At 40.0% G+C, this 18746-nt stretch overlaps 1 protein-coding gene across 6 annotated transcripts; it reads left to right on the top strand.

Moving 5' to 3' along the window:
- The first annotated feature begins 204 nt into the window (after positions 1–204).
- Positions 205–16620, top strand: agfg1a (ArfGAP with FG repeats 1a). 6 transcript variants are annotated; one of them, XM_086036487.1, is made up of 15 exons: positions 205–582; positions 668–842; positions 6235–6328; positions 8906–9021; positions 9363–9528; positions 9742–9898; positions 10221–10340; positions 11377–11448; positions 12316–12531; positions 12924–13095; positions 13163–13242; positions 13729–13854; positions 14481–14633; positions 14770–14864; positions 15809–16620. In XM_086036487.1, the coding sequence occupies exons 2-15, from the start codon at positions 676–678 to the stop codon at positions 15866–15868; spliced, it is 1794 nt and encodes a 597-aa protein (XP_085892613.1). In that variant the 5' UTR covers positions 205–582; positions 668–675; the 3' UTR covers positions 15869–16620. The 6 variants fall into 6 exon arrangements, with proteins under 6 accessions (XP_085892613.1, XP_085892612.1, XP_085892614.1 ...); XM_086036486.1 differs by having other exon boundaries at positions 205–842; XM_086036488.1 differs by lacking the exon at positions 11377–11448 and having other exon boundaries at positions 207–842.
- The last annotated feature ends 2126 nt before the right edge of the window (positions 16621–18746 follow it).

The following is an 18746-nucleotide window of genomic DNA, read 5'->3' on the forward strand; positions in this document are numbered from 1 at the left end:
ACAACAACCCAAATAGCATTTGGGTGTAATAGTTTTTTTCAGGTAAGTGTTGTCAACGAATGCGGAAGTCTACGGAGGTTTCTATCTTGTTCAGACTGATAACTGATTTGACGTCTAGTGCTGCGTTCTCTGTCCTCTGAAGACCTGTTTATTACTGTACCTCCCGCTGTTCCACGGGGGTGGGCGGGGGGGGTGCAGTTCCAGGAGAGGGACCAAAATGGTTTTGTCATTTAAATTAACAGCACGCCAAGGCTATGGCTCAGTAAGTAAAACGATTCCAGTGTGTTGGGGGACCCATGCAGTGAAAGCTATTGAAAACTTTTTCAACATTTGAAAATTTGTCTACTGACTTAACAGTACGTTTAAACAAAAAACGGACGTACTGATGACGCCACAAATCTTGATAAGAGTTTTGCGAGCAAATAAGCAGCCGTTGCCGTTACTTCCCAAGTACATTAAACACACCATCTAAACTCCCAAGAGGAGTCGCCAGGCCGCCCTGTCTACGTCTGCGGAGCCACCCACCTTGCCCTCCCTCTCTGCCTGCCTGCCTCCCTGCCTGCCTGCCTGCCTGCTAAACGGGTTGGCAACCTTTATAAAGCACACACCTTTGTATCCACACATCAGGTCGCCTTATATTTCTTTTTCGTCGACTCGCCTTGTGTAGACGCAATCATGGCGGCGAGTGCGAAACGAAAGCAAGAGGAGAAACACCTGAAGATGCTGAGGGAAATGACGAGTTTGCCTGCTAACAGAAAGTGCTTTGACTGTGACCAGCGCGGCCCAACCTACGCCAACATGACGGTGGGCTCCTTCGTGTGTACCTCCTGTTCCGGCATCCTGTGAGTTACCAAGCCACCTCACCTCATAGTGGCATGGACATGGCGTGCCAACCACACAGCACAATGTTCAATTTAACCCTACATATGGTTGCCAGCAGCGGTTAGCTTACTAGCTACTGGCTAACTACGTCTGCTCGAGCATCATTGGTGTTGCTGAGAGTTGTAAAATAAAATAAAAATAAATGCACGTTGACGTTATATTGTCAATGTTGGTCTGACTGACAGTCGTCCAGTTTGACTTTGGCTTCTCATGGCAGCCGGTTGAACGAAGTGACATTTATACCAGCTAAGTCAACACACAGGGCGCCTGTTACCAGTTGCTTGTCAAACCTACCAACTGATCTTGCCAAATGTAGTACACGTACGTATAAAAAGATACAACCTTAACTGCACCAATCACTCTTTTTGGGTGTTGTCAAACGAATATGTATACAGTCGAGCATGTTTGAGTTAAAAGCTTGACAGTACAGTTGTGTAATCAAGCATCTGTAGCCTGGGATTTGGGATTAGTGAAGCGCTCACCGACGTGCATTGATAGCACTCGTTACTAAGGATGTGTTGTTTGTGGCTCTTAACTATTGTGGTCACGTCTAGCAGAAGTGCAGCATTCCTCTTGGTGGAATGGTTAGGGATTATTTCACGCCATAGTTATAGTTATGACTGCATGTAAAATGAAATAAATATAGCTATTCTTTAGTTAACAAAAGCAGTCGGTGACATTAAATCACCCCTGCAGCAACTCCTCTCTGTTTACCACTACTCAGAGTGGTGCTGAGGCCACAGCACCACAGCATCCATCCACCATCGCCACCACCTCAGCGTTGACAAATTAATTTTGAGGGGCATCAAAAACAGCCATTGACCTCGGGCTTCAAGTGTACGTCGCACACAACTCCCAATATTTTAGCTATATTATCAGTAATAAATCTATTAACGAATTATTTAGTTACATAAATGAATGAAAATAAATACATAGATAAAATCAGATGTAGTAGTTTTAGTACAAACAACAAAAAACACCTAAATAATGCAACAAAACTCGCAGCATTCTTGATGTCATCAGTGCTCGGATTAAAGAACAAAGCGGCTCGTATGTAGCTCACACTTGATTTGACTTGGCGGAAACCAAACTTGGCTTGTGAACATTACTTCTACTTTGTGTAGGTAAAGCTACACAATTTGAGTGTCCAGCAATCTATTTTCTATACCGCTTGTCTTCTTTAGGGTTGAATGTGAGCTGGACCTTCTATCTGCTGACTTGGGGCGAGGGGTTGTGGGTGTTTGAGATACACTCTGGACTGACCTCAAGTCTGTCGCAGGGCACATACGAGGTATAGACAAATAACCATTTTCACTCAAAGTCAAACCTAGGGAAAATTTCGATTCTTTAATTAACTGATTGATTGTGCTTTCTTCACTGTTACTCTGCGCTAGATGACTGTGGGACAATATACTATTTGTTGGCCATTTCATGTAGCAAATAAAGTGAACCAAAACATTAGAAACAACTCTCTTTCTCTCTCTCCTTATGATGAATTGTAGTTTTAAACCACAACAGACAACGATGTTAAACTAATGCCTCTGAGATAGTGTCATGCTATTTTTAATGGTAGAATTTGGGATACAGATGTGTCATGAATTGGATTATATTCGATTCGGGGTGTCCAAACTTTCTCCACCGAGAGACATAAAGAAAAATTGAAGCATATGTTTCGGTATCGACATTCTTCACCTTAAGTTTAGCAGGCAGGTGGTGGCTGGTGGCGCACGAGGTCGGTAGAGAAGACCACTTGTATTCGTTTTGGTTGGACTAGCCCATGTATATATCGTTATTTGTTTCCATGCCAATAATACACAGCCTGTTTCCTGGTTCACTGCTGCCGGTGCAAGTTTCAACTTTCCCTTTCATTTTGGAGCATTGTGCAGACTGCATACATTGTTGACGCTTTGCCAACTGTAGGAAGCTATCATATGAAAAAGGAAAAATAAAAGTGGACAGTGAAAATCAGCAATTCAAAGGACAGACTGAAGATTTGCATGAATTCTTCTTCCAACCAAAACAGGCTCATGTGCTTTATCTGCACAGGGACCATATAGGCCCTGTCCACATGGGGGGAAAAAAGTCGATGTAGTTGGTTTATAAAAAAGTTTCCCGGAAACACAAAATCATTTCAAGAAATTTGTGTCCACATAAGGTTCCATATGGATCAAACCTAGAAATGATAAACCTTTGCAGATATACTTAAAGTCGTTTCTGTTTGTGCAGCGGATTAGAGTGCTGTGTATTTTGGGTACACACAAGAAGCCATTCTCAAATGCAGAAATAATCAAAGAATATCTGGCTGAAGTGATGCACCCACTTATAAGGCAAACAAAAGAGGAAATGACTATGCTAATGTGTAGGAAAAATACGATTAGGTTTACCTGTTTATGACCTATGGAGTGTTGGGAAAGTTCATCTTCAACACAAACTAATTCCAAGTGTTAGGTAAAAAAAAAAAAAAAAAACAGGTTTGCTCAAGGTAACTATTTGGAAATGAACATAAATTGGAGGAAAATAAATTAACTTATTATCAGGCAACTCAATAATCTGTTCATCTGCCCTTCCTGTTCTGTTTATTCACACAGTCACTTGCTTGCACACGTCCTTCCTGTTTCATGGAATCACTTGGATTCCTCTTGACAATTATATGCATCTCTTAATTTCCCAACAGATTTGTTAGTTGCTGATAGAACATCACTTCTTTAACATTTTTTTCTGTACTGCATTTGCACGTGGGTGCTTTTATCCTCTCATTCTGCTCAAAACAGCTGTGACTTTTTTCCCCAAATTATCTTTGTCTCCCTCTAAATTGAAGACACTACATGCTAAAAACTAATTTTCGCTGTTAGCGGCCCGGCCTGGTCCTCATTCACTGTGAATAGCAGGGATCAGCTGTAAAATTTTTGGTTAAAAAAATAACTTTCCTATTCTATTCATAGAATGCATTGTGTGGCACAGTGCATTTAATTAATGAAGATATAAGGACGTTAATCCTTGTTATGTGTGTTTGTGTTACCATTAGTTGAATGTGTTTCGTATTTATCACGTTTTGTCGGATTTGTATTTATTTATTTATTTATTTAAACAAACTGTGACTTTCAGTTGTTCAGTTGTAAAGTAGTAACATCCTTGCACAACTTGCATCGCTCACCTTGCATTGCTTTTACAAAATCATAATTTGTGTTTTCTGGTTTGAATTTTAACAGCAGCATGAAACCACTCACACATAAAGAGCACATACACTCAGCACTTTCAGCCGTATTCAGAATTATACACAGTGTTTCAGTTATGTTTTTCATTCCCAACCTACAATGGAACATCTGAGTTGAGGCTAGTGGATCTCTTATTTGTTTGAATTTTTACACTTTTTCCCCCTCATAGGAGATAATAGAATGAATAATGGGTTCATTCGCGGATTCCAATTGTTACTATCTTAAAACCTTTATGAACTGTTCAGGCACTCTTTAAATATAAATGTAACATGGCTAAAAGTCATACAAATGCAACTTAATGGTCTAGTAAAGCTGACTTTGTAAGGGAATTCTGTAATACAATAAAGTAATACTATCTTAAAATTGAACGTCATAGTTGCGTGTCAGAAGTTATGCACACACTGTCCACTGATTGTCTGAAGCCTGATCTGATTGTAGGTCAAGGAGGCAGAATAGCTTTCTGTGTTGTAACCAGCATGTGATGTGCATGTGCAACAGTGGTGGAGATTGTTTTCTCGCTGAGACTTGCAAAGAAGTTGGCATTTTGCATGCCCCAACTTGATCTTTCGTCTACCGTCTTCGCATAGAGTTTAGCGTAACTTTGAGTAGCTACAGAAACATACATTATCTCGCTTGAATTCCCCTGCAACATAGTGACCAAATGCTGGTTTAATTGGTCTTGTATTGCTCTTGATATTACAGAAGTTGAAACATTGCTGACATGTGTCCAAGTTATGTTTTTGATTTAGTGACCCATATTTTTGGGAACATTATTGACACGTCAAGCCTTATTACAAGGGAACCAGTACCTTCCTCATTTGTTTGGCCCAATAATTGTGGTTGTTCAATGGGTGGAGCTGGAATCCGTTATGTAAACACATTCTTTATAAAGGTGGAGGCTTTTCCATGAGGAACTCCACTCACAATGTCTCTTTCGGGAGATTGGTATTTGGCAGGAAGTAACCCCACTTGAACCATGTATTATAGTTAGATTTACGTGAAAACAAGTGTCTTGTCATCTTGCAAATCCGCTTTGCCAAGCATCAAACTATGATTTTGACTTGTCAAAAAAGGGAAACAAGCAAACCTCTTATAATGGATGGCGAATTTATTGATTGGAAATCAATAGTTTACAGAACAATATTTAACGGATGTGTAACATGATTTGTCAATAGGAAAGTAAACCTATTTTGTGTGAAATTGCCAGGTTTTCTCACCCTATAACAGTGGCAAAATGGGCTGTGATTAAATTGGCCAATTATGGGCCTTAAATTATCGGCTAAATTTATGGGCCATTTGGCTGATGTTTGCAGATCGTTTTGACCTTTTATGTCTAACCATTTACAGCAGTTGTACCCCACTAAAAATGGTTTCATTATTCATTACACAGAAATCTATACCATAGCCTTGTATCCTTAGATTTATGTAATGATTTTGGTTAAGGTCATTCAAAACAAAGTAAATCTTCATTTTTACAAGCAGTGCAAGAAATTTACCTGGATGTCATTACTTTACACACAATCTAAAGTCATGGTCTATTAAAGAAGAAGTCAACTCAAAAATTGTCTTTAAAATATGTTGTATGTGCCCCAACTAGTCTAAACACAACACCTTTAACTTCATTATATAAAAAAAATGTATGCATTGTATATTTTTTTAAATTAATCTCCTGATTAACCATTAATCTGTATTTTTGTCTGCCAAAGTCAGCATTTGCCTAAAAAAATCCTCATCGATTGGGCCCATTACATAACATTGGTCATGGTGAAAGCAAACCATGTGAATGATAACGACAGTAAATAATTTATCAGACCCTTCTAGTATTTCACCAGTTTACATTATGACTCCATTTTGTGTAAAGCATTGTTTGGTATTTTGACAGCGTGTTAGTGTAGATTTCACTCCCTCGAGTACAGTACATCTAAGCATAATTTCAATTTGAAAAACACTTTGATCTTCAATACTCATTTTTCGCCTAGTGTTTTTTTGGTTTTGTGTAGAGTTACAGTATATATCCTTTTCTAGAAAATGTACACAGTATTTCAATAAATCTGATGCGTTACAGTATATATCCTTTTCTAGAAAATGTACACAGTATTTCAATAAATCTGATGCCTGCCATTTTTTTGCCCTACAGGCGGGGACTGAATCCACCCAACAGAGTCAAGTCTATCTCCATGACGACCTTCACACAACAAGAAATAGAATTTCTACAAAAAAACGGCAATGAGGTAGTTTGGCTGTCAAAGTTAAAAAAAAAAAAAAAAAAAAATGTCATGCCATCAGCTAGATTTCCATCCCCTCTTTCAAAAACTGCACATTATTTCAAACTGGCAGTGCACAAACAGATTGTTGCATGAACATCCAAGAGGTCTTTAGCCTTTTTCACACTGCACTTAGCACTGTCGACAAACCAATTCATTGTGTATGCAATGAGGGCACCTCGTAATGGAACGTGCGGTGTCTCAGTGTCCAGAGTTCTGGGCCTCGAGTGATGACATAATGAGGTGTTAAGAAGACACCGCTCCCTGCTTTGTCTTAAATATACCTTGAAGTGGTCTTTGTGGAACTGTAGATTCAACTCTCCCAGTTCCCGCCAAGCCATTAGTAAAGGACGCATCCATGTTGTTTCCATCTGCTTGTCTCCTCCTCCTCCTCCTTAAAAAGAGCAAAGCCAGAGCTTTCTTTTGCAGCAATGAAAGATACCTCTTGTCACGGTCTGGGCTACTCCTCGTCCAAACCAGTAGTAATAGTTTCCGTGTTTACTTCCTGGCAGACTGTTACGTCAGGACTTCCAAATATGGTTACGCTAGCATTGGGCTACATTGTCCTTCCGGGCTGCCGCGTAACCTTTTCTCACTGAGCAGGTGCAGTGTGAAAAGGGCTTTAAAGTAATGCATTTTGCTGTCAGAATAACAAATATTAGAGGAGGAAGAGTTGCGCCATGATCGAGTAAATGCGCACACAGCTGATCACCGTGATCGACCTCAAAATGATCACAATCAATGCTCTCGATCATTTCATTGCCCAGTGCTCATGGAAGGCCACCTTTTAAATAAGGATGAATGAATGTGGGCAAGCGACCTCATTCTTAGACTGATTAGAACCAAATGATCTGGATTTAACCCAAAATCATCATGAACTACAACACTTAACAAATGTTGGCTTGTGCAATTAAACCGCAAGTTTGAGCAGCAAGCCGCACTGTGCAACATGAAATGAGTCTTATCGCTCATTTTCCAACAGCGAGCATCCATTTATTCGTGGCTAGTGGCTACAAGGGACTGAATTTCAGGCTATCAATGCAATGCAGCGTCTGTGTGCCACTAGTGTGCGTTTATCTTATCTATTTGTCATCGTGATGGTGCGCCCATTGCAGTTACCATTGTGGTGTTTACATATGTTGAAAAAAAAAAAAAAAAGAATAGGAAAGTGTTGTCACACTGGTGGCTGAATAAAATTGGCCAACGTAGAATGAACGCAATTGTTACATAGTTGGAGCTGACTCACATAATTCATCACCAGTGACCATTCCCTTCCTCCTTTGTAATATGTGGCAGTCTTGGGGGAATTTAAATGTTTATTACAGAATCTCAAGCGTGCCATTCATACATACACTGTTCCATGCCATTTTACGTTTTTTTTTTAATGGCCATCCCTAACAAGCTACAGTTATTTTTTGTTTCACTCTTGCAATCCTCTGGAGAGCATTTGTATGTGTAAATTAATTTTCAGCACTTTCAGTTAATCATTTGAATCTCTTATCTTCACCCATATTCAAATTACTGATATATCATTTATTCAGCAGCAATTTCTGGAACGGGGAGTATAAAAAACACAGCATTGCCACTTGGGAGGTGGCATCTATTTAAAGCTGTAGCAAAGCAGCAGACTCAAGGTTAAAGCAGAGTCATAAATCCTCCAGAGCTGTTTTATAAATACTACAGCCTTCAAGTGGCCTTCTGTCTGTCCATAGAGACACTTGGCATAGATTGCAGTGGTGTGTCCATGTACACGCATGTGAGCGCACCACCAATATATGGCAGAAGTGTTTCTTTTAATGTGTGCGATATCACATGTGATGTGTGACATGAATTGCTTGATTTACAGTAAAACACCAATTCTGAAGGCACACAAAATGGAATCTGTGAATCTGACTTCACAGGAATTGTAAAAGGATTCTAAGTTAAGGGCTTGTTTAAGTCCTACACAACTAACTGGACAAGTACATATATTTTTGTGCATCAAGCGCCACATAAAATCAAGAGCTATGCCATGCACTGTTGGTCCAATTGTGAGTACACATTTCCTCACCTGCCCCCTAGAAAGGGGTGTTATGGGGTGGCTGCACATTTAGCCCACAACATTGATCATTCTCCCTTATGGAGGCGGCACTTCATCACCAAGACATCAGATTCCACAGATCAGTCTTGTCAGATTGTGCAGATCTGTGTTTGTGGTACATGCAGCTGACACATTGCCAATCAAAAATACAGTACCTGCCAACTTCACAGAGCAATACATTGTGACGCTTATCAGAAGCTAACACTGTTGGCTATTGCTTGTTACCAGGCCATCAAATTACAATTGTTAATTAGTGTGCAGATCTGTGTTTGTGGCGCATGCAGTGGACACACTGCAGAACACAAATTCCCTCCTACTTGACTAAGCAATCGAGTAGGTAACAGTTATCATCTGTGCATCCAGTGAAAGTCAACGCAGCTCTGTCCCCTTTTATATAATATGCTAAAGTAAAGCTAAACTCTGCATCTAGAATTAATTGGTTTTCTATTGTATGGATGTTTCAGGTATGTCGACAGATCTGGCTAGGCCTTCATGATGGGAAAAACTCATCAGCACCAGATTTCAGAGAACCACAGAAAGTCAAGGAGTTTCTTCAAGAAAAATATGAGAAGAAGAGATGGTAAGACACTTATAGACAATTATATCCTTGCATAAGAAGGAACCCTTGTGAGACGTGCACCTGAATTACTAAGAATCTAATTAAGACGACTGGTTCTATGACCAGCCAGTGCCCAGTCACAGCAGGTCACAAGTGCAGTTTAAAAAATGGATGTGTTGCATCTGGCGTAAAAGCTGTGCCGAACAAATCATGCAATTTGATTCGCTGTGGTGACCGCTGATGACACAAGCTTAAAGTGGCAACAATCACGCCATATTTACATCGAAGCATGTATGTGAATATTTCTATTATGTGTTTATGTAGCCAATACTAGTTGGTTTGTTGCATGCTTTGCTTCTCAGGTATGTACCTCCTGAGCAGGCCAAGGTGGTGGCGTCTGTCCACGCGTCTATCTCTGGCTCCTCAAACAGCAGCACCAGCAGCACTCCAGAGGTTAGACCTCTTAAATCTCTCCTCGGGGAATCGGCGCTGACCCTCCATCTCAGCAAGAACACCCCACCTAATCAGGTAAGATTCCTAAAGTACACAAGCTAAATTTGTTAAAGGATACCTTAGGGTCAGTGTCAATCAAAACTGAGCTCCTGTTTTTGTAAAGGATGACTTTGTGGAAAATTAGTGTTGGATTTCATTGAATGCAGGTTTAGTGCAACATTAGGTACACTCGTAGAACTTTTCCGTCAGGCAGGCCTATTTACAATTACATCTCTTGTCTCTTGCCAGTCTCCAGTGGTCAGCCGCGGGCAAACCCATCAACAGCATTACAAGAAGTTTGACCTCCTCAGTGACCTGGGTGGCGACATCTTTGCTGCCCCACCAAAAATGAGTGCAGGCGGCAGCTCAAGTTTTGCAAACTTTGCACATTTCAACAGCCACACAAGTAAGGGATAACATATGTAACTTCAATAAAACACGATTGATGTCGAAACATCTTAGCGGGAATGCCCTTCCAGAAATCATGAAAATTAGTTACATGCAATCATTCCATTTTCCATACTTAATTCTCATCTTTTAATGCTGCTCAGCATTAAAGCTCACATGGCATCCCATCCCTGATTATGGTACATTTATCCCCATAATCCTATATGCTTTTTTTTTTTTTTTTAAATCTCATATATGTTCTGTATTATGTTAAACGTCATTCTCCTCTCATTGTCTTTGTTGGTCTGCCTGTGTGAACATCATCGTGACCCCTCCTCCAGCGGCACAGAATGCCAACACAAATGCAGGCTTTGCTAATTTTGATGCATTCGTGGGCACTCCTGGGTATGTGTGTGGTTTCCCTTCAGCACCCCAAGCCCCATTCACAGCCGCAAGCACAGGTAGAACAAGTTGCCTTCACTGGACACATGCCCAACTGCATAATACCTTTGTAATTTAATCGTATGCAATGCCGTTCATCACATGACTAATGCAATATGTAGCAAAATATGTTTTGTAGCTGCTCTGATTGATTTTGAGACTAGAGTGCGCTTTAAGAATGCAAGTCATATCTTCTTTGTTTGGGCGGGTCTCAAAGCACGTGCTGAATCTTGTAAATAATTATTACGAGAATAAAGTAGCTCTCTTGTAGCATGTTGCATTTGTGATTGCCAAATCTGCCTTACGGTTCTGACGTTACAGGGTTTGAATGGCATTTGTGTATGCTCGTCTTGCTTGCGTGGGCTGTCTTTTGGCACTCTGGCTTTCTCCCACATTCAAAAACATGCATGTTAGGTTAATTGAAGACTCTAGATTTTGCATTTGTGTGAATGAGAGTAGAGTCGACCCTTGCATACTCGCGGGTTCACATATATGGAGACCCCCCCCCCCCCCCCATATTAAAAAAAAAAAAAAAAAATTGAGATTTTCCAGTAATGTTTTCACCATCAAAACCCCGCCTAAAATTATCTAGAATCGGCTCCAGCTCACCCGCAACCCAAATGTGGACAAGCTTTATAGAATATAGATGGATAAAGGAGTTCAATATTAGAATTTAGTACCTCTTGACGTATAACAGCAGCCTCTAGTGGAGATCCCAAACTTGTCATTTTTGCAGGGTGGAGGTCTATCCCAAGCTTGTCATTTTTGCAGGGTGGAGGTCTATGCGATCACTTTGTTGATAAATCTCACCTTTAAAGAGATTTGTTATCTTATCCCTCCCTAACAGTCTTCGACTTTCATTGTGCGTTCTGTTTGCCATCACTTTGTTCTGCCGGTTGGTTTCAGCTGCACTCTATTTGCTTTGACCTCTTAATTTTGTTTGTCTGTGCGCTTCTGGTTCAATTTATGTTTCTCCACCATACGTTTCTCATTGCCCTCATTTTCCTCCTCATTCCTTTTTTGATTTCTATCAATTGCTGCTTTCGGGGCCACCAGCATTCACTGTCCTCTCATCCAGCCGCAGTGCATGTGAGTTAGCAAGTGCTCTGCCTCGCCCGGTTGCATTCAGTAAGTCTTACATTGGGTTTGGCCTCTTTCATTGTCCAGTGTGCAACGTGTTGTCTACTATTTTCTTCCCGTCTTTGCACGGTTGCATGAAAACTTATGTGAACCCTCTGGAATTATCTGGATATCTGCATAGATTGGTCACAAATGATAAGGGTTTACTTTAAACAATACCACACAAACAAAAAATGAAGGGACAGAAGCGCAGACGTGAAGGACGAAGTCAACTTGGGAAAAAAAAATGGAATGACTCTTCATATATTGTAACTTTCTATTTGGACTACAAAACGTATGAAATGATGAATTGGTAAGAGAGATGTTTTCCTGTTGAGACAAAGATGAGATGATCAATTGCACATTTTATGACCAATTTGTGAAGAAAGGTTGATCATTCCTATGGGTTCTCTGACTTTTTTTTTCCGCAAATGTATTTATTTGTTCTAGCTTCAAGCTCTGCATTTAAATTGAAAGGACATTTAACAATTTCGCTGGTGGGAAACTGATAAGCCTGCTACTGTGGACATTGCATCAAATGGCAGCCATGTGAAACAAACTGAAAACCGCCCAAAATTGTTGTGAACTGGCACAGGAGAATAGATAACATTTACATTTATCAGTTTGGATTTGTTTGTGCTTCTCGATTGATTCGCAGTTTGGCGCTCAACCCAGGTATAACGCGCGTATTAGGAACGGTGCTGTTCTGCACATCCGTAACCGAGCGCAGAGAACAGATATACAGTACAATCCACTGTCCCCTCGAGCCTGACTCCTCCCCAACGTAACCAGTGTACTTTTCGCTCTTGTATGTTGTCACCAAGCACCAACAAGCCACGTCCCCTTATGACTCTACAATCTCTCTCTTTCATGCAGGCAGTGCTTCAGGGGGACTAGCAAATGCCAATTTTGCAAATTTTGACAACTTCCCCAAATCATGTAGTGCTGACTTTGGATCCTTCAGTTCGTCCTCCCAGAGTAACTCCACAGGAGCAGTCAGGGACACCGTACAGAGTACGAGTGTCCCTGCCGATAAATACGCAGCCTTCGCTGACCTGGATAACATGTTTAGCTCTGGCAAAACAGAGCAAGGTAAACCTTCCCTGTGTAGCCTGTTTCATAGAGCTCAGTTGTTTGGATTAGCGATTGTTGTCTGTATGAAAAAAGTGCAAATGTCACAACTAAGATAAATTTGGTGGCGAGTCAGGGCTGATGATAATCGCAATCCTGAGCAAGCCTTGTGCACTGGTTTTACTAGCGACTCTCTTTCGTTTGGAAAAGTTGACGTTCGGCGATGGAAAAATATTACATTTCTCATGTTTGCTCTTGTATTCTGCTCTATTTTTAATCAACTAAAATGGCAGGTATTCCCAAACCTTTTACCTTGTGCTTCAAAATGGAAAACACATCTCTTTGATCGGTTGGAATTTGTCATGCTAAATTGAGCCCACTGAGCCCTGCTGTTGTGTGCGTTTTCCTTCCAGGGGGCGCTATTCCTCCTGGGGTGAGTTCAGTTTCTACAGTGTCTCATAACCAACCGACACCGGGAACAGGAAGGGACCGCTACGCTGCTTTAGTTGAACTTGATACAGTTTTTGGCCCCCAAGCTCCCACCTCTGGTGTTTACAACAACAACAGCAGCAGCAACACACAGGGGTGAGACACCACGCTGCTTCTCAGTTACCATTCTGGCAAAATTTAACAACAATGTTTTCTTGGCCAGGGTTTCATTTAGCTCAGAGACTGGAGTATCCACAACACAAGCACAACAAGTACTACCTGGTATGGCTCAAACATTTGCGGGTGAGTAAAAATCGCAATTGCAATTGAAACCTTAAGAAATGTCATTAACCTCATTGTTGAAATCCTGTAAGCAGGATTCAGATGTGTTAACATAAAGGATATACAGACTACAAGTCTGCACTAATAGGAGATAACATCTGCTCCTTATTTTGGCTCTGTATGTATAATGTGGTTGCACTCTGGACACATCTTTATTTTAACACAGAGAAAGGGAATTGTTGTTCAACTTAATTCATTATGTCCTGGGTGTTGAGATCAGGGGATGTCGTGTATATGATCTGGTGCATATGTGAAGCCCTTTGAGACTTCCCTGTGATTAAGGGCTATATAAATAAATTTCACTTGACTTGACGTGTCCTGAAATTTGAAATTGTGGCAGGGTTGAAAAGGGAGGTACTACGTATTTTCAGGTTTCTGTTGTCAATGCTTTTGCCATGTACGTAATATTGATTACCTGTTATGCATCCTGACGATACTTCTTCGTAGCGGCCCAGCCAAATAATCCCTTTGCGACCGCTGGAGTCGCAGCCCCACCGACCAACCCATTCCAGAACAACAGCAGAGCCGCCACTGTGGCGGCGGCGGCGGCGGCAGCGGCAGCAGCAGCAGCAGGTTAGTCACCTTGTCCAGCAGAAGTGAAAAACCTCAAGTTCAATTCTGTTCCCTGCTCAGTTTCACAGCACACAATTGCCAATATGGCAACTGTTAGTTTCGAGTGTGGACAATTTGTCCTACACTTCAAGGTAAAAAGTCATTTACTTTCTCCTCATTTGATGTAATGTACGTAGATATTTCTTGACAATTTTCATTGCTTCCGGCTAATCATCAGTGTTACTAGCCAGAAAAACCTTTTAAAGTTATGAATGTTTTGCTTTTGAACCCTTCAGCAATATTTGCTATGTATTTAAACACTCGCAAACTTTCTGAATGAGTGATCGCCGTAGTAAGGAGCAATGTTCCCTCTACTTCTCTGACCCTCTCCGAACACGATGACGCTGGCGTGCACCACACACACACACACACACACACACACACACACACACACACACACACACACACACACACACACATTTCTACACTTATTCCTCATTTCCACCCAAGTTTAATCTACAAGCAGGACACCGCACCATTCCCACTTCCCATACAGTTGCAGTAGCGCAACCGAGGGTGCACACTCAGTTCTCTACTATAGTTTACTTTGACAGTGTTTAACCTGCTGCTATCTTGCTGTGTTGCAGCCTCATTTGGCACCGCCTCCATGAGTATGCCTGCTGGTTTTGGCAACAGTGCTGCCTTCAACCTCCCCACCAGCTTTAGTGGAACCTTTCAGCAGCCGTTTCCTGGCCAGGTGCCCTATTCGCAACCTACAGCGTATCCCCAGCAACTGAATGGTGTGTGTTCGTGTGTGTGTGTGGATAATGATGTATTAAGAGCCACTAAAGCTAAAGAATGACAGTGTCTGAAGGTTGCATTTTGTTCCGAAGAAGAAAGTGGATCCAACAACTGGAATATTTACTTGTTGTGCAGGTGGAGGATTTCCAGTCTTTGGCCAGGGCAAGCCAGCGGTGACTCCTTTTGGGCATACGATGGCTGGACCAGTGGTCTCCAATAACCCTTTTCTGGTTAGTAAAACAAATTAGTGTTACAGTGTGTTTTGTCTAAATATAGTTGTTCACATACAGTTGTAATAATAGTATTTGCCAATCATGTCACAAGACTCCGCATCATCTCAACACATTTAATATAATTGTGATGTGATTTTACATGAAAGAAATTACTAATATAATTTATCCCTACTTCAGTGTCGGTCAATAGCTTGTGCTCACATCTAGTCCCAGGCCTCCCAATGGTGCTTGAAATAGGTTTGAGGGGGAAGTCAACCTAAACTTTTTTTTTTTTTTTTTTTTTTTCAAGAATCTATGTTCTATGCGGACCCACTGGTTGAAACAAGGAATTCTGATTCATTTTGTGTTTGTGTAATATGAGTTAAGCAGCAAAATCCACCCATTTTTAGCCGTATCAGGGAGCAACCATTTTGTCACTTCTGTCGACTGAAAATTACACCACAGTTGCTCAGGGATCAGGTAACGACCAATCACAGCTCACCTGTTTTCTGAAGCTGAGCTGATTGGTCGTTAATAGAGCCCTGAGCGACTGTGATGTCATTTTCAGTCGACAGAAGTGGAAAAAATGGCTGCCCCCTGAGATGGCTAAAAACGGGTGGATTTCCCTCTTTAAAGAGTGTTGTGTTTGGGATTAGGTGCAGTGTTCAACATAAATGACTTCAAACCTGAAAGATTTGTTTATAAAACCTGTTATACTTCGATGCAAAAATGAGTGCAGAATTTTAGATTTAAACATTTCTGATTTACTAGACTTCAAACCATGTCTCTAAGCAACATTTTGAGAACTGCTCTTCAAAGTACTTCAAGGCTTTATATCTGACCTTGGTAAAAGTGTATGAACGCTGCAATTGATAATTGGGGACACTACACTGTCACTTGCACTTTTTGGATTGATTATTTTAGTAAAGAGTTATTGATTTGTGTGCATGTGTTTGTTCTAGGGTGCGGGTCCAACGCCGCAATATCCAACAGGAGGCTCTTCAACAAATCCCTTCTTATAGCATTCCATCACATCAGCTCCTCTTCAGGGTTGACGATGGGGCTTGCACCTATTTCACTGTTTTGTTTCACAGGTAGCTTTAAAATGCAACGTTTGTATAGATTTGTATTGCAGGTTGACACAAATGGACCATCCTGAGGTGTGACAGTCATGACACTGTGTAGGGTGACAAAATGTGATGGCGAGTGCCGAGGGAGAGGTTGATCCCCTCCTCCCCATTCAAAAAGAGAATGGCTCATCAAACTGGCTGAAAAGTATGGTTTTGCAAGGGTAGTCAATCTTTACGCTAAAATTCCGTGAATATTGTTTCCTTCAGCAAATCCACTCTTTGTGCATATCAGTATTTGTACACAAGGTTTGTTATAACGGAACTATTGCTTGGAAAAGCCAATGGATACTGCCATCGACATTGTTTGTTTTTGCAAAATACTTCTCGGTTAAGCGGACAAATATTGCATGTTCTCTTCACGATATGTGGAGAGAGAAAGAATGCTCTCTGCCAGGCCACGCCCCCACAATGTAGGCCTGGCTAACATTGTCATCCACATCCATGGCGGGATGGCATACGTATGAACTGACAACCACTTATATCGGGTATAAAGACAATTTTAAGTTAAGTTAATGTGTGTATATATAAAATATATATATATTAAAATGAGTTTTAAGAATTGACCAAATCATTGATTTATATTGATGTATGAAAATATTTGTGCTGTTTATATGAATATAAATATATAAAACGTTCATTTCTAATGGTGTTGCACTGAGGGTTTTTTTTTGTTTTCTTTTTTAATGTGCTTGACGACCTGATTTCTTGTCCATGGTAAGAATGACACACACGTAGAAAGAAAAAAAATCACATTTTATGCATATCCAGTTAGACTTATTATTGATCCCGTAGGAAATTCTGGATTTGAATTCTGAATCTTTTTGTGTAATTAAGTGAGGCAAGCAAAATATTAGAAGCACCTCTCAGTGGAAGGTGCTACTGTACTAAACAACAGCAAACTATAACCACACTAATAATCGTTGCTCAGTGTCAACCAAATGTAGGCATTTCCGTGTCCACAAGAGTACAAGTGTACCTTTTAATTGTAGTAGAAAGACATTCCTTGGTTTAAAAAACAAAAACAAAATGTGATCCTTGGTTTAAAAAACAAAAACAAAATGTGACCCACAATTCAATATTTTTCCCCCTTGTATTTCTCTTGATCAGCTCTATGCTTCTTTCTTACACAACAGGTTGGACATTACCTCTACCCCAGCATAGTAATTATGCTGATGTTCTCAGACGGTTGCACGTGCTCCAAACGGCACCTGGCACTGGCAGTATGTTGTGAACTTTAGTCAATCTATATTTAACCTGCAGTCACTGGAATACTTTGTATATGCACTTGGTCAAAGGTAAAGATTTTTTTTTTCCCAGCAGTGAAGGAGACAATAATTAGAATTTAATTACCGGGTATGTGTGGAATGACTGACTGTGCAGAAACATGTATTTAATTTTTTTATGTTTGTTCTAACAGCAGGCATTTTGAACACATTAAAACAAAAAGGGCAGACAGTGCAAGCAGAATTACCAGACTATATTAAAGAAATGCAAATCAAATTACATGAAGTTGGTGGTGAATGGGCCAAGTTAGAACCCATAAATGTTGATGTGGATTAAGATTTAAAAAAAAAAAAAAAACATTAAGAAAAACTAATTTCACTCTTTGACTCACTGGTTGTTAGTGGTACATGAGTAGCAGGACAATGCAACTAAAAGTCCAACAGTAGCATCACAAAAATTCAGTAAAACATCATTGTCTGTAAGCTTGCTAGACACAAAATGGAAAGGAGGTGGTAACGTTTTGAACAATTTCTTTAAAAATATTATTTCTCTGGCTACTGTTGTGTTTTAAGCAAAACAAGACTTCCTCTGAAGAAAATCCTCTGAAGTCCTGATCACATGACACTACAGTCAATAATTCCTAAATAAGTAGTTTTCATAATCAAAATATGTGGATGCAAACACGAAGATACAGTATATTTACTGGCGTATGTCACAAAGAATATCAGTCCAATTAAATTGTTCTTTAAAGTGAGCATATGCTTTTAGCCATGAACCAATTTAAATACTTAATTGGAATACATTATGAACAAAAAATAAAAACTTTAAATCAGACCTTTTACTTACGTAGCACATATATTTCAAAACTTGGATTCTATGTGCTCCCAACCAATCACAGCTTTAGGATTTAGACACAGCAAATATACTATCCAATTACAAGTGCTTGTTATATTGTAGTATGCAAGTTTGAAAAATGTGTGCAAACCAGCAAGCACAAAGTCTATGCATAATGATAGGTTCTAGCATTAAAATCGACTATTTATCTTCCAACACATATGGTGTATGAAAATGCTTGTAACTTTTGATCTGAAAAAGTTGGATGATAATTATGATGATAATAATAATAATAGACTCATTCTACATTAATCCTTAAAGTTTACATTACTTTTCCATTTCTTACAAATTAGGTACAGTACACTTGTCAACAATTTTTACATTTTTTTTAATCAGATGCAAGAACACTTTTTTTGAAGTTTTTCATAGCATAATGTACAGTAATATAATAATAATATATCGTCAATGTCCTGTGAAAATTTTTAATGTTCACATTAATGCGATGTCTGTAATGCGGAAACACCATTTATGTAAAAAATTTTTTTTAAATGGATAAGTGTTTTTCACAGGACAGCGACGATTTATTTAGTCACATTCATGATTTTAGGGTTAGGTTCAGCAACAGGTGACATTTTTTCCCCTGAAACTTCATAGTTATACAATGCATGATAAAATCTGTATTGTGCAAGATGTTATAGGTCATACTGAAGAA

The sequence above is a fragment of the Filicampus tigris genome, chromosome 7 (assembly GCF_054856515.1).
Source record: "Filicampus tigris isolate MCC_2025a chromosome 7, RoL_Ftig_1.0, whole genome shotgun sequence".
NCBI lineage: Eukaryota > Metazoa > Chordata > Actinopteri > Syngnathiformes > Syngnathidae > Filicampus > Filicampus tigris.

What these genes read in the sequence shown, in the direction of transcription:
- agfg1a (XM_086036486.1), top strand. Translation starts at nt 676, where the DNA reads ATGGCGGCGAGTGCGAAACGAAAGCAAGAGGAGAAACACCTGAAGATG. An exon ending in GCCTCGCCCGGTTGCATTCA is followed by an intron (nt 11,449 to 12,315) that starts GTAAGTCTTACA and finishes TCTTTCATGCAG; the next exon opens with GCAGTGCTTCAGGGGGACTA. An exon ending in AGCGGCAGCAGCAGCAGCAG is followed by an intron (nt 13,855 to 14,480) that starts GTTAGTCACCTT and finishes GCTGTGTTGCAG; the next exon opens with CCTCATTTGGCACCGCCTCC.